The sequence below is a fragment of the Oenanthe melanoleuca genome, chromosome Z, assembly GCF_029582105.1.
Source record: "Oenanthe melanoleuca isolate GR-GAL-2019-014 chromosome Z, OMel1.0, whole genome shotgun sequence".
Taxonomy (NCBI): domain Eukaryota; kingdom Metazoa; phylum Chordata; class Aves; order Passeriformes; family Muscicapidae; genus Oenanthe; species Oenanthe melanoleuca.
In genome coordinates this window covers 20,635,807-20,652,077 of record NC_079362.1, presented here as the reverse complement: position 1 = coordinate 20,652,077, position 16,271 = coordinate 20,635,807, and the positions used below count along the sequence as shown (strand labels likewise).

General features: G+C 37.5%; 1 protein-coding gene across 4 annotated transcripts in view; it reads right to left on the bottom strand.

The window, feature by feature from the left end:
• Window positions 1–571: 571 nt before the first annotated feature.
• The window catches only part of TNFAIP8 (TNF alpha induced protein 8), a 57,866-nt gene continuing 42,166 nt past the window's right edge, over window positions 572–16,271 (bottom strand). For 3 of the 4 annotated variants that reach the window (XM_056514198.1, XM_056514200.1, XM_056514197.1), the window contains one exon: window positions 572–2,435. In XM_056514198.1, coding sequence (XP_056370173.1) covers window positions 1,870–2,435 — 566 coding nt within the window. In that variant the 3' untranslated portion in view covers window positions 572–1,869. Of the gene's footprint in view, window positions 2,436–5,053; window positions 5,321–16,271 lie in introns of those variants that run through there. The other variant, XM_056514201.1, reaches the window with a different exon arrangement.

The following is a 16,271-nucleotide window of genomic DNA, read 5'->3' as shown; positions in this document are numbered from 1 at the left end:
TGTTTTAACTGCTAGAATTCAAGTTCCTTTTTATTCTCACCCTAGTAGGAAGAATTGGTAGGAAGATAAAATAAATACGCCAGAAACTAAACTCTTCATAATTTGTGCAATCTACTCCATACATGACTTCTGATGGACAGACACAGTGTTTAGGTGCTTTACCTAAACAGTAAATACCTACTGTTTAGAGAAGGGATCTTACATGATACTCCTTCAGATGTCAACCTAATAAGTTACTTCTTGGCAAATTCTGGTGTACTGTCCTTACATCAGTTCCCAGTTGTTTTCCAGACAAGTAGTACATCAATCTTCTCTCTCTGTTGAACACCAGTGGCTTCCATAAAATGAGTTCACATTTTGAAAACATTTCTCTGGCACATTTCCCTGGAACATTTCCAGGAATATTGAGCGTCTAATGACCAACTTAACATGAGTAAAACTTAAATTTCTCTCTTAAAAAGTCACAAGTAATGCTGAAGCCGTATGTCAGATGTTGCAATGGTTTTGTTGCTGGCAGAATTTAAAATTTAAAATATGGTAAGGGGAAAAAATAAGACAAGAGAAGTTTGGAGTGCAAATATTCTTTGGTTTACTCATTAAAACAAAAGGACACAGCAAACAGCAAAAACACTGGCAATTAAATAAACAGCAAATTCTTTATATGCTTCCTAACAAAAAGTCTTTGGCTGTTTGAAATGTATTAACTTCATGCTTTTAGGTACATTACAGTGTCTAGAAAGTCACATTTTTTATCCCCAATGTCAAGGCAAAGAGAAGATGAAGAAGAAAAAGAAGGATAAAAGGTAGGAAGTAAGAAAAGAAGAAAACAATTTATTTAAAATTCCATTTTTCCATTAGTTAAATAGTATATAACACAATGATAATACTAATATCTGTTTCTACTTTCATTGTACACAAAGCAAATTGGCTTGCAATTTATCACATCATCATACACATCAGACTAGTATATCAAATATACTGACCACATCTTTTCAAAAAGAACTGTGACCCTTCCAACCCAAATGATTGATTCTATGATTCTACTAGCAGAATTCTAAATATCTTAAGGAATTGCACAGAGAAGTCACTGTGTTTTATCTTATCATAGCAGAGTTAAAATTCTGTACTACAAGCAGTTTCTTGGGAATGCTCTTCCCCAGTTCAGCTATTTTCCTGTAGCTTATTCCTCAAATAATCCCCATGTAGTCAAAGGAAGCAAGCACCTGTGCAGGTCTACAAGGGTCTCTACTTGGGAGATCCTGCCTTGCAGACAGGAAGTTTTCACCTCTGAGCTGGAGATGCACAAGCCTGCTCTTAAGACTCTATGTGACAGCATCATGATTTTATTTAAAACTCAATGCTTTATAATGGCAACACTAGGAAGCTGTTATCTGTGCAGAGAGCATAAAAGACTATAACTGAATCATATATGCCTATTTTACAAGTAAAATAAAGAAATTACAGAGTGTACCATCATCATGATAGTCTGTTACCAACATTACTGGTTTGTGATAATTTAGAATTAATGCCGTAAATCTATGAAAGATGCGGATTGTCTGACAGCATGTTGCTTTGGTTTGTGTATCTATCTTACAAGACTCTAACTCTACTTGAACCATTCTGTTTGGTTGTCTTTATCAAGCTGTTTCCATAGGCAAAGCACAGTAAAAAAAAGTCATGTGCAGATTTTCTTCCAGATGGACTGTGAATAGCAACAGATAGCGCATAGTAAGAAATTAATTAATAAAGATTTTAGGAAAGATTTGTCATAATGTAAAAAAACCTCTTTGCATGCTCCCTTATTCCTTCATAAATCAACAGTGTTCCATCTACAAATAACTCATAGGCAGTCACCTCTAATACAAGTACTTATATGTTCCCCTCATCTAGCATTTTGTTGACCCCATCACAAAGTTTCTGCAAATGGATTTTATAAGGTCCAAAGGGATTGTACAAGGCAGCCAAAAATTCACAATCAGAGAAGTGATCAAACACATTGTTGACGCGTCCGTGTGACTTCGCAGTTAGGTGACGCTGAATGATTTCATGAAGCAGCTCCCTACATTCATTCAACAGTTTGGACAAAAAGTTCCTGTCAAAGGTATAATCCACCTGATGGAAACTGACCACGGTCTTAGCCAGCTGATGAACTTTCTTCTTGAATTTCTCCATCAGTGCGATTTCATCCTGATTAAACTGGTTGTTCCTGTAGAGAATTGCCAATTTGAGGACTATTTTTATGAGGTTTTTGATGATCTTCTCTGCTTCTTTCTTATTTTGTGTGTATTCCTTTGTTACTCTGTAAAGCTCATCCAAAACATCACTGCTTGTATCATCGATCAAAGTAGTTGCTATTGATTTGGACACCATTTTTCCAAGGATCTTCTTCTGGGCCTGAATGGCCAGACTTTTGGAGTTGAAGACATCTGTGGCCACTAGGGAAAGAAAAAAGTGTGCAGTCAGTACTTCCAAACAGACAGTCTCTGGACAGCAAGGTTGAGGAATATTTCTGTATTTACACATTCACGATAGTCTCACAAAACGTCACAAAAATAATGCAGCGTAATTGCAGAAAAACTCCCACATTTATGTCCCCAAAACTCTCTTCTCTTTAGGTTTACATTCTTTCAGACTGTTATACTTTTGAGAAAATACCAAGTGAAATTGCTCAAAAATGGTTTAGAAGATCTCTATATATGGATTGATGGAATATCAAATTGAGACAATAAAGCTGTCCCTATTTAATCAGATGAGTGACAAATCTACTCTGATTCTTGCATTCATAATGAAATCTGAAGCTAGGATGGTCCCAATATCGTGACAAATAAGCACTGCTACTCAAACAAAGCTAACAATTCAGTGACCATTAGCATTTTACATGACCATGAATGCAGACACCAGACATTAATTTATTTTTTTAGATATCTATTTTATACATATCTGTAGATATGTATAGATATGTATACATATCCATGTAGAAATACCAAAAAAAAAAAAAGGCAAAAATCCCTGGTCAGCAAACAGCACTGAGATTCTCTGGATGGAATCTGAAGACACTAGCAAGTACAGATTAACATTTCTATGTCCTATATTTTATGCAGTAAAAGCAAGGCGTTTACTTTCTAGGGATTGTCATTGCTAACACAATTGTGAGCACAACCTTTTAAAAATATCATCCTGTGACCAATGAAGTAGATCCTAGACCACATTTCCACCTCTAAAACAATGTTTGAACTGTACTTTTGTTCAGACACTTAAAAGACCCCAAACAGTCCTTCAGAAACTTGAATTGCGAAATGTTATCATGTTTTCTGTTGTCAGCAACAGTTTTTTAAAGCACACTCCCTTGGCAGCAGCTCCTCAATGAGGACACATGTGAGTTGGTTTTTTCAGGTAGAATTGTCTGGGAAATGGCTGCCTTTGTGCTGCAGCTCTCCTGGAGTCTCAGACAGGCAAAGGAAGACTACATCTGTTTACATTTACTATACATATGAAAGGTTTGCTTAGCAAACACAGGGGATGGAAGTTTTTTTTTTTTTTCTTTTAATGAAAACATCAACTCTGCAGATGTCAGACAGTAAGTCCCTGAATTTGGAAAAGGTTTCCTCTTAACTGCTGGTATGTGGGCAGCTGGGTGTGTTCAGACACAGGGTGCCTCAGGGGTTCCAGCAAATAGAAGAAACTTGTCCTTCAGGACATGAAACACAAATCTGTATTTTTAATTCAAGAGTATCTTTGAGAAACTTAATAACAAGCTCCTTTTTTTATCATCCCATAAACCTTCAAGCAGGTTTGTTATTAAAACTTTCAGTGCATATCAGTAGTTTGTTTTGAAGTGTCTGAGCACATTTTTAAAAATCTTCACTACAAGAAGACACTCAAAAAACCAAAGAACCCCTTGTTAACTATGTTGGGCAAAGCACTCAAGATCACAAGACAGACACACTTCTCAACCACAAAGATACAGGAAGACATTAAAGATGCTGAGCAGTCATTTTGAATTGAAAATACGTGATTTGCTTTCTGTGTTTTTAAAGCTAAAACTGCAATGGTTACTATCAACATAAAATTAATCCAAGTTTTCCAAAGGGTGATCAAATACTAGAACTCAACAGCCAATGCTTTACAAAGATCTACTGATGAATGATAACTTTTTTTCCCTTCCAAAACAGGAATATCAACTGTTATTTCATAACTTTCATTACTTAAAAGTCGTCTTATTAATACTCATGATGTCTTTTTTCTGACACTGGACACAGATACAGATGTTCCTACTTATAGCAGTTACTGTTTCAATGTTATCTTTCAAAAATTTCGCAGAGAAAAACTTACATGATACAATATATCTGTATTTTTAAGCATTTTTTTCCCAGGACGCTGCAGGCATTCTTACAAAATACTATCACACTGAATGCTCCACTGTAATTCCAGCCTGGACAATTCTATATTTCTAAATCCACATAACCTGCCTCCAAAAAGTCATGTAAACACTCAGGTATAGTTCTAATACAATAAACTGCAAAGGTATCAATTACAAGAAACTGAAAGCATGGCAGTATGCTAAATATTTTTCAGTTTTTCAACAAAAAAAATCCTATTATTCCAACAAAAACCCCTATATATTACATAATTTTACATCTTACAAATTGCAGCTCTACATGTAGTCACCTTTGCTAACCGAAACAAGAATTGTTCCATTCCAAAAGCTGCTGAACTCTTAATGGTATTTTCCTAATATCTGTCTAAGTTTTGGGGCTATCTAAAATGGCTTACTTTCTATCTACTTTGCTGTAAATACACCAGAAATTAGCTTCATTTTCCCTGTGCTGTTACACGAGTTCTAGTATAATCGCTAAATATGTGCATTTCATACTTCAGTATTTCAACCAACCTGAAAAAGGAACTTGCTAACTCTTTGTAGCCTATAATCAGAATTTTTCCTCCTTACCAATGACAAAAAGACTTAAAATACTCAGTTTAAGCAATAAGGTTATAGAGCTTCTTGAGAATTAGCACACATACTTCCTTAAATAACAGTAAAACTATGACTTACTTGTTCATCTAATGTAATTGCAGTTTTTTATTGCTGACAGCAGAAAGAGAAGCAAAATACCCAAGGTGAAGACTGGCCTGTGGCGTATTTATTCTGGTAAATCCAGCGCACACTTTATCATGTGCTTTGAAATACTGTCAGAAGCTATCACAGAGCGAATATGGGGTTTTCCTCCTCGCTGTAAGGGCAGCTCTTCTCAGCTACCTTTCCCTCCTGCCTGCAGTGCTTCATTTTGCTTTGGCACCTCAAAATGCAAAAACACATCTCAGTGGTTTCACTTCCTCGAAGAGAGAGCTGAAAGGAAATTGCAGCGCTGAGCAAGCAGTGCAACGCTGAGGGCTGCTCCTGCCCACTGATGACTGAACAACTCACAGGCAGCGAGGGAGAAGAAAGGCCCTGTGACTTGAGAGCACAGGTGACTTGCCAAGAAGAGGTGAAAACATTAAGGTGGTCTCTGGAGGTGGAGATGCTCAGTACCAGAGGTGCCTGCCTCAGGCTGTGCTGGGGAGGGCAGCGTTCCCAATGTGAGGGCTGCTGGGCACCCCCTTTCAAAATTTGACTGCAATTTCAGATACAAGCACCTGAAAATGCACCTTTTTACAGGTGCATTTACATATGCCTGTATGTAGCCACCTTCTGAAAGTGATTACAGAAGCTGGCCTGGATGTCTGACCACACCTTTCCTGTTGAGCGGTTACATCCTTGCACTTCAAGCTGAAATAGTGACATTTCTCTGACGACCTGAGAGTAATCCCACTCATTTTCAGCATCTCACAGTTTGGTATACCTCATGACTGCTCTTTATAGGTCTAATTTCTTTCCTCTGCAGTTTTATACTTTACTTTTTAAAAGGTTATCATAAAAAAATACCCCTTTTAAATCAATAGCATGTCATTTTCTGCACGAACTACACAGTTGGGTACAGTAAAGCCACACCCCCACAGAACAACATACTCCAAGAGGAAAGGCTCTCAGAAGAAATCTCAATTCCATTACTTTGAAATTCACAGGATCAATCTTGGGAATAATGCAGACATCTGCAAAATCTCCTAATTTATTATGTAAATGAGCAAAGCAGGGTGCTAGAGACAGCCTCCTGTAAAAGGTGTGAGCTTAGCAATTATGAAACTTCTAGATTTTCACAGCCAAGCACACAGTATATGTATTTACCATGGTATTTTGTGTATTAAAATGAATAAACACACTGGACATATAGCATTCTGGATGTGTTTTTCCCAAAATATTTTACCATACAGAGGTTTCCCATAAACTGTGGGGGAAGCGTAAACTTTCAGTGAAAATTTAAAATTGTGGTTAATAGAGTCTCAGGAGACTGCTATAAAAGTACAAGAAGGCTCATACTTATGGCTGGAATGCTGACTTTTCCCTCACTTGGAAGCTAGCACACCTCCCTCCATTGTGGCAAATTACTATTACAGTATTACCACATACCCTATGTCTCAACTCTATTTAAATTATATTTAAAAAAAAAAAAGAAAAAAGAAAAAAGAAAACAAAAAGTAGTATTTGGGAAAAACCTAGCTCATTATTTTCCACAAGACAACAGTCTATGGTGGATTCAACATCACTTGCAGCTGAGTGTATGCAATCTCATGCACCTTGACAATGAATACTTGAGTCACAGACTATTTTTAAACTTCTCATAATGAAGGAGCAGGGGGAAAAAAAGGATCCAGCAAAAAATTACAGTAAACCATCATAAATTCCATGGTCAAGTCAAGAGCTGAGCTTTCTGAGACTCACTGTGTTGACAGAACAGTCCCAAAGGAAGAGAAACTATGACTGTGAAACCCTGCTCCCTGAGACCCAGTTCTCATTTTAGTGACCAGCACATCACGTGCTGTAGGAGTAAGGCCCAAAAACGATGAGGGCTTTTGGGAAAACAAAAACACTGACATGGGCTTGAGAGGAGAGAGACAGCACTGAGGGCTTCAGGCAGCGTTTGGAAGGCTATCACATAGCACTGAGAAATGTGGGAATGGACTTCCCACCAGGAATCCCGTGTGCATGTGTGTGTGTTTTCTTCTCTACAGACGGTGAGTGAGAGCTACAGCTAAAAGCCTGCACATGCCATACAAATTGCATGTTCAGTCAGACTCCTGTAGTGAAAGAACACCATTTCCCTGGAGGGAGGCAACTTGAAATCAAGTGGAATTAGCGTTATGCTGAGCGTATGTGATCATGAGTCATGCACCTCCAAAATCATGAGACTGCCTAGATACGAAAGAATAAAAGAATTACTGAATTTTTAATCTTTTTTTTGCCTTCTGCTTTCTGGGTCTTCACAGGTCTGCCCTTGCTTTCAGGAATGATACAGGCCAGAAATGTAAAAAAAAAACCAAACAAATACAGAAGTATTTGTACATAAAAAATATATGAATTCATGCATAAATACATGACTTCAGTAAGGTAAAGCTCCAATAGTGATAAACTACAAGAGTTAGTACCACTGAACAACCAAGACCTGAAGTACAAAATAAGCAAAACCAGTTATAAACCTGTAACAATTTTCGTAATATACTTATTACATGGCAATATGATTGGAAAACTTAAGTGGTTGGATACAGACTAGGAATTCTTCAGATACGAAGGTAAGTTGATTTTTTAGTTGCCAAATGATATATATATATATATATATATGGCTTCTTCTTAATAACTGTTTGAGTGAGTCACAGTTTCAAAAAGGTTTTTTAATGCTGTTTTCTTTTTTCTATTTTAAGAGGCGCGTCGGTGTTTTGATTCTTATCTGAGTGCTTCAAAGTTTCCTGGGTGAAAGGTATGCTAAAATTCTTACAATCATTCCCAAAATTCTTCTAGAACTCCTTCCAAAAATACAGCAGTTCCCAAACAGCCACTTCAGCATATTGGCCAGTCTCCACACTCACAAGCGTTTGTTCACTTATTGGCTTTCCAAAAGCTGATGAAAACTGAGGCTTGTAGCAGACATGCAAGACCAGAAGCACTCTCAAGAGCTTTCACTCTTCAACCTCAGACACTGGGACTGCAACTTCACAGCTGGCTGAGGGCAGGAGTGGGAAGAGACCAGGACAGCCACAGAGTTTATTGACAGAAGGACATCAGCAGGGCACATAGGTTGGGCAAGCAGCATCAGGCAGTGGAAAACCCACACAGCAAATGGATAAGTGGAGAAGGAGGAATGAAAAAAAAAAAAAAAAAACTCAAATAAGGGCCCTTGTACAGTACTTGCTTCTTTCACATGCACCTCTACACTTTTTTAATTCATGTACACAACGTCCGTATTGGAAGATCAAATATTTTACTTGGCACCTTGTGTTTAAAAAGAGGGATTTATATATGAATACCAATTTTAAATAGAAAACAGTTTAAGCTAAAATTCTCAATACATACAAAGCATTCTTTCATGAGTAGCATTTGCCTACAAGTCTCCTAACAGGTAAAGTAAATTGTACTAAATTCTGTCTTACCATAATTGTTACCAACTGAGCATACGATGAGAATGTTAATTATTCAAGCAATGTGCACTAGCTCTAGCATTCACACTGGAAGACTTTCAAAAGGAAAAACACCCCATCTGAAGCCAAGCTTTATGCATGGCAAATATTGCATGAGCAGTCTTACTGGATTTGGAAGTCAGCTATGAGGCTGCAAGTCTCACTCTGGAGCAACAGTTAATCAAGCATTTTAAGAAAAAAATATGGCTGATGAAGCATTTTTGAAAATACTGAGTATGTCTGACCTGCATACTCATACTGAAAGTGAGCATATATTCATCTGCAGAAACATGGGAAAAATAAAAGAAAAGCCAGCAAACACAGAGCAACTTCTTTTCACTCAATAAGATGCTCAGTAAGTCATTGCCAATATATATGCAAAACATGTGATATTGTTATACGCTTCTGGATTTTGCTATTTAATTGTAACATCAGTGTATGATAATGTCCAAAATTTTATGAAACACAAAAGATGATCATCATTCTAGCTGCAAAAACAAAACCAAACCATTAAAAAGCCCAGAAAGCAAAATGTTTTTTGGTCAAGAGGTGAGAAGAACTGCCAAAAATGTACCTGAAGGTTAAGGCTGGGTAGAGCAGCAAGGAACGATGCTATTTCCAATAAGAACGCTGCAGAATTTTGCAGTCCCATGGGAGCAGTCAGTGCCAACAAGTTATTCTGGTTTTGCATGCTTGTGCTTCCCACAGCCAGCCTGTGCATCACATGATATATATACTGTAGCTGATTTAGAAATTTAAAAGAGCCTCCTAAAAGCCATTTTCCTCAAAACCTCTGCATGGCATTTTAATTAACAGTGCAGCTTCTAAAAGGAGGGAAAAAAAAAATCAGACTAACCTCTGATGACTGCTCTCAGAATATTTCAGAATATGCTGGATATTAAGCTGAAAAAATGACAGTCACACAGAGCAGTGTCATGAACTTAATTTGGTATTTCAGTCCTCTGCCACCATTTGTTATCCTTGTTGGAATGTAACAACTGGTGCAGTGCTGTTAAATATGCAGCCTGTATATTTCAGCAGTTGGCCTTTTCAGGGCTGTATCAGGTTCCTCTGTATCTACCAGGTGTTCATGCACAGTGAACAGTAATACTGACAAATCATTTCATAGGAAATTAAGTGTATCTTATGTCATTCTTTCCAACCAATCAAATGCCATGCAGGTACTCTATATTTTCTCCAGCCTTAGAAACACATACCAAACTTCAGCAAGGCCACAGAGCCAAGCTTCCTAAGTCAAGTGGCACACTAAACTTGAAATTTAAAAGAGTGGTACCTAATTGTTCTTACAACCATCCTAGCAAAAATAATGTTTTCTCAAAAAAAAAAAAAATAAACCTCAAAACACTTAGCTGTAGGCACAGGAACTGCATACATATAAAAAAAGAGTTCCTGTCTTGAACGCAGAAGAAAAACCTCAGAGCCCACTAGCCTGGAATCCACTGGAGAGAATTAAATCTGACATGGGGGCAGGGGTAAAATTTAAGACTAAGATACATGTTGCAAAAAAACAATGAACTGGAAGGTCCAGACGAGATGCCAATCTGGCATGAGAGGGTGGGGGAACTCAATCACAAGGCAAACATCACAATCTGGCTGTCAAAATGCAAAAGGCATGTATTTGAATCATATGTAAAGAAAGTCAAAGCAGAGGCTTCAGGGAGTTGAAATGACACACAAGTTTGTGAGGGATCTTACAATGTCTTTGAAACTAGTTAATAATGTTTTTCCTGTAATTCTAGTTCTGGTTCTCTGTTCTTCTCCCTGTCATTCTGCAGCTACACTGTCTGTTTCTTACAGAGATGATGGGAGTCCCTCAGTATCTATCTTTCATTGTAATGTTTAAAGTAGGCTGCATTGCTACCATTCACTTTATGTCTGTGAGTAAATATTATATATATATATATATATATATATATATATATATATATATATATATATATTATATATAAGTATATATAAAACTAACTTTCAAGGCACTGAAGACTGCCACAGGTACAGGTCAGCTACATAAAATCCAGTAGTGATTCTAAGGCCTTTCAGTTTTCAGGTGTCTTTTTGGTACATTCATTTCCAATATCAACATTGAAATGTAGATTATAAAACACAAGAAAATATCCCATCTAAGAATTTTACTTATCTGATATTAGCTGTTCTTTAGGCCTAAGACACTAGTGGCACCCTTCATCTCTTTTTCAGTTTTTAATTTTTCACTGCTCTTTTTCCTGTTTTGTAGCACAAGGGATAAATTTTATGGTATTCAACACATGGCTGTGCAGGGAATATGTTCTTTGTGTACCTACCATACCAATCACTCATGGGCATGCCATTATGGAAGACTACACTTGGTGGCTGAAATAGTAATTTTCATGCAGACAGAGAGGTGTGGGGGCGGGAGAGGAGCAGACACAACACCAACCCAGGACACATGTTTACTTTCCTATTCTGCAAGGAGCAAAATAAAACAACCCCTGAGTTTAAAGTTCTTTTCCCATTATTTAGTAGCTACAGCCTGTTTCCTCCGTATCCATACTACAACTGCCATGACCTTTATCCAAACATCCAGTAGTGAACCAAGAGGTTGAGTCTTTTCTTCCCTTCTCTACTCTCTACCTGTCAGGTCAGAACAGGCTCTCCAAAACCCAAGTACATCTTTCACAGGCTTTGCTTTGACTTCTCTTTGTTCCCACTAGTGCCACCCAAACCCACTTTTAAAATATTTGAATTAACAACACCAAAACTCTCAAACATAAATTAAGACTGTCAAAACACCCGTCCACCTCCCCACATATCTTAAGAGTTTGGTTTTGCTTTCACTAATGTAATTAAGTTCTAGTGGAATATAAAACATAAGAGAAAAATTAGCTCTCCAATACTGTTAGCAACATAATCTAAAAATTGAATCTTTCTTGAACATTATGTCTGACGCCATCATTCTCTTTTACATCAGGAAGCAGTACTATCTGGATACAGAACTTTGTTATCTAGGAAAGCAGTAGTAATCCTATTTATTTTTAAAGGTCACAAGTATATTTACTGACTAAAAACTGGACAGCCTCCAGAGGTCCCTTTTCAGCCTCTACTCTTCTATGATTTGTTAAACCTGAATATACTTAGTAATTCTCTTCTTGGGGCAAAGCATATGAGACTTGACTGCATGGATTTTTATAACTGTTGACTGCTGCAAAATTTGACAATTTAGCTTCTTTACTTCACACTGACATCAATGACAACGGACACAATTGATCAGCTATGAAAGAGTATACAATAGCAAGAAAGGTTGTGACACCTTGAGATTTCCAAGATCATTACCCATATTAAGAAGGAGGGAATGCAAATTTGAACCGGGACAAGGAAAGCCCTCAAGTGGTGAATAGAAACACCATCAATCAAAATTTCAAACATTTGCACTGAAATAGAAGTGTCAATACTTTCTCTTTTCCTCAACAGAATATTGTCCTCTCCTCCCGAGCTGCATGGCATCAGGTAAAATCACAACAAAGGGATCAACATTTAACTGCAAGTTACTGATTTTGATACCAACTGCTTGTTGCGAAAGAAAGGTGAGTTTAAAACATACATCCAGGATACAATGTCTTTCATCACAGAATTTAAATCTCTAATTTCCAGTTTTGAGGATCAGGCTGTGAGCTTGATGAGGACATCTTACCACAAGACACCAGAATCAAACTTTATTCTTACCTCTTCCTGAGCTATCCACCATTTCTGTTCGCAGATGCTCAAATTTATGATTCATTGTTTCAAGCTCCTAAAGAAGTCTACATCACTATTTCCCAGTGAATGTTTTTAAAACTAATCTTTCTAAGGGAACAGAAACATCCATTCATTTTCTTACTGGCAAGTAGTAAAAAGCAGCCCTTGGAATCAGTAGCTGAAATATTCACCAGTGTCATCTACTCACTTCTGTTAATATTAAACCAAAATTTTATTCTTTCTACAAATAAAATTATTTTTGTAGAATAGTTTTGCAAAGTGGACACAGCAAAAGCAAAACAGCTCCTCATGAAAGCCTCAGGTTTTAAAACAATGGAGTTTCTGCATTTTTCAGAGTTTCTCCACACCTCTTTGAAGTTAATTAAGTGGATGCTTGTCTGTGCATGCAGTAAGTCAGTTCTTTATTAATTCCTGTGTGAAATAATACAAGAATATGTATGTATTTTGGGAGAGGGACTTGAGGGTATCACATTCTTAGAGATTCACTGAAATTGCAAGCAGCTGACAATGCCTTAGAGAAACTTGCAACTACTGGCCTTTATAGATATATAAAATCATCTAAGATTATGTCCCTGGAATTTCAGGTTTCAAACCTTTCAAGGATAAATGCTCTCAAATAAATGAGGTGGTTATTTTCACTTTACTGCAATTTATTCTCGTAACTGCAAGCTGCCAGCAGGAACAGGACTCTGCAGAATCTCTGACATTTGAATATTATCTGTCAAACTGAAATGTAGGTTTCCCCTACTGCTATGCAAAACAGACTATCTGATCTTTCACTGCTAATCTGAAAAGCTACAAACTCTGCAAAAGGTAGGGAAAATTAAATTAGTTTGTACAGTGTGTATCCAATCCTCTATATTGCTTCTGCTGAAACAGTTCCGTGGGGAAGATTTGAACCCCAAGCTCCCTAGACTGAATCCAACAGCCACCCAGAGATGGGAGCCCTCTACTTCCCACTGCCTGCCACTCAAGCACTAGAAATGAACCACACACCAGAACTGGGACAGGGAATTAACTGATGAAACTCAGTCAAAACACAACCCAACCCTGGCAGGCAATCTTAGGGATAGGAACAAAATTTGTGAGAAAACTTCTCGAAGTTATGAATGTAGAATGAATATCTCAAAGAACAGGTCTCTCCTTCTCCCTCAATGCAAGACTGTTTTGAAATGACAACGGGTTTAAGGCTTATGCTTTTGCTCACATGATGATTAAAACAACCAAGTTTTTGGCAGTTGCATTTTATTGCTAATCCCACTGTGTATCCTGTTCTGTAGTCATGACACAGATGCCTCCACAAAACAGGAAGTGTACACCTACCATTAAAAAACACAATTCATCAAACATAATTATGCAAACCAAGAAAACATGAACATCTGTAACTTTCAGATTTTCCACCATAAAAAAAAAACACAACACCTTTGTGTCAATATGTATAAGGCTATTGTTCAGATTAGTGCTACTGATTAATGCAGAACAGCCAGTTGAAGTACTCAAATTTCTTACAAACACATAAACAGCAATTGCTACTAATAACAGTACTACTGCTGGATACTGTTGGATCTGTGAAGTATCTAGTCAATATGCAAACGTGAAAAAATAATCTTTAAATATGAAAAAGGAAAATTTTTGCTTTAAAGCCATTATGAAATAAATTACTTTAGCCTACTACTTCTATTGAGTATGGAAACATGAAAACCAGAAGTTGTTTCTTGAAATAGCATAAAAATATTTCTCTTTATGAAATGCTCCCTTCTTGCAACACTTCTTAGTCTAATTGTAGCAAAATATCATTCCAGAAGTTCAAAATAACACCTGGAATATAGTTTTCATTTGCTTTATTTATTATTAGAGGAACAAGAAATGACTGAGTGGAGAGGGGATGCATTTAGCTTCTCAAAAAGCAGAATTTAAGAACCCTTCTGAAACCCTAATATTTAATGGAAGATCTGGCCGAATAATAAATCGATACTGATAAAAGAAATGTTGTGTCTTTTTGGATAAAAATTGCAAATTACAATTAGTGTTTCAGCATTACATTTTCCTTGAGCTACTCCTGGCTTATATATAACAAAACAGTCCTTATTCTTAGAAGCAATTAATTTAGCCTCTTACTACACTTGGCAGTAGTAGTGGCAAAGAATGCAGCTTTACCAAATGAACATGCAAGGCCCTTCCCATACCCAGGTATATCTTTTGATTCTGCAGAGATTCACTGACTTTTGCTCCTGGTCTCAAACCTCTGTCTCATTTGTGGCAGTCCATTGTCTGCAAAATCCCCAAGGAAAACAACCCAAAGGTGTAGGGACTACAATACACCAAATGCTATCATCAACAGGTAAAGGAAAGGAAGATTGGGAAACTAAGTCTTCAGTACAACAAATTCAGAAGATGAAAAAGTACTTGTAGAATTTGAAACCAAAGTACTTTCTTCCCTTATGTGGAATACAGTGAACAGTACTGGGCTGCCCAATATCTCCCCAAAAAGGAGCTGACAAACCAAGACAGGTCCTACAGGCTGTAACCAGCATGGTTAGGGAGGTGGAGCACCTGACACCAAAGAGGTATTGAGAGTGCTAGGTTTGATCAAAGTAACAGTGGCCCTCACCAAGATGTGTAATTTGTTACTGGATAGTTATGGAGGAGACAGAGCCAGGCTCTTCTTGAGGATGCACAGCAGAAGAGAAGAGGGCAAGAGACACAAACAGCATCAAGGGGAAGTCTCACTTGGATTGACACAGCAAGTGTGGCCAAATACTAAAGTACTAGAGAAGTAGTGGTACCACCACTCTCAAAGACACTACCAATGTGACCAAGAAAAGCCTGAGCAACCTCATCTAACTTCGAATTTGGATCCAACTTTAAAGCTGGCTCTGCCTCCAGTGGAAGGTTGTGCCCAGTGACCTCCAGAAATTCCCTAGAGCCTCAGTTAATCTATGATTCTCTCTATCAACCAGATAGCTCAAGGGACTGTATCTTATTTGAAACTAAGCATGTGAACCTTGCAATTCATTCTGGATTAAAAGATTTGATTGCATAAGTATAATTATATTAATGGAATTTTCTCAAAGCAATCTAGCATTCAACCCTACAATCACAGCTAAATGATTAACCTGTTAAGTTTCAGTGATTCTCTGAAGTAATCTATCAGCTACAGCCCATGTTTATCCCATGGCCTGTGCTCAAATTACCACCTAGCTTCCTCATCTGATCCAGCTGCACAGATTAATAAATACATGAGGTACAAAGTGTCCTGCAGAAAACAACTACTGCATATGGACTTCCAAATGTGTTATACAACAAAAAACCACCAGTTCAACTAATTAAATTCTGAGCCTGTAGGAAAAGCAATCAGAGTGGCCATCTGATCCACTCACAAACAGATTATCTCAGAGATGACCCTGATGTGGCCAGGGAAATAAAAACAACCATTCTTTCAGTTTTAAAGGGGAGAGGTGCAGAGCTTCTAACAGAGTCTTACAGCTTAACAGCCTGAAGTCAGTTCTCTTACTGATAGATTCAAGGGCCCTCATCCCAATGAAGCCTCAGCAGCTGTGCTACAAACCATGGCAGTTTTTGTCCTCACAGCCCCCTTTATCTCCTGCATCTTGCTTCGTTAAATGTACTGTCGCCCAAACCACACTAAAAAAAAACCCAAACAAACAATCTAGCAGTTCCAACTTGCCTGTTGTACTGTACTCTTACTCCCCCAAAATTTCCCATTGCTTCTTCTTCATTAAGGTTTTATCTTCTTGGTTTTCCTTTTGCCCTGCTATTTGTAATTCTGGCAATGCTTTTCTCGTGCATATGTGATACAGTTTTACAGCACCTGGTTAGTAATAATTCTTTCTAAACTCTCACAAACTTATTTTCTTTTTGATTTTTTTCCTGTACAAGAGGGATACTTTTTTGTTCCTATCAGCCTGTCCTATCAATAATTCCAATTAACTATAAAAGGGATTGCACAA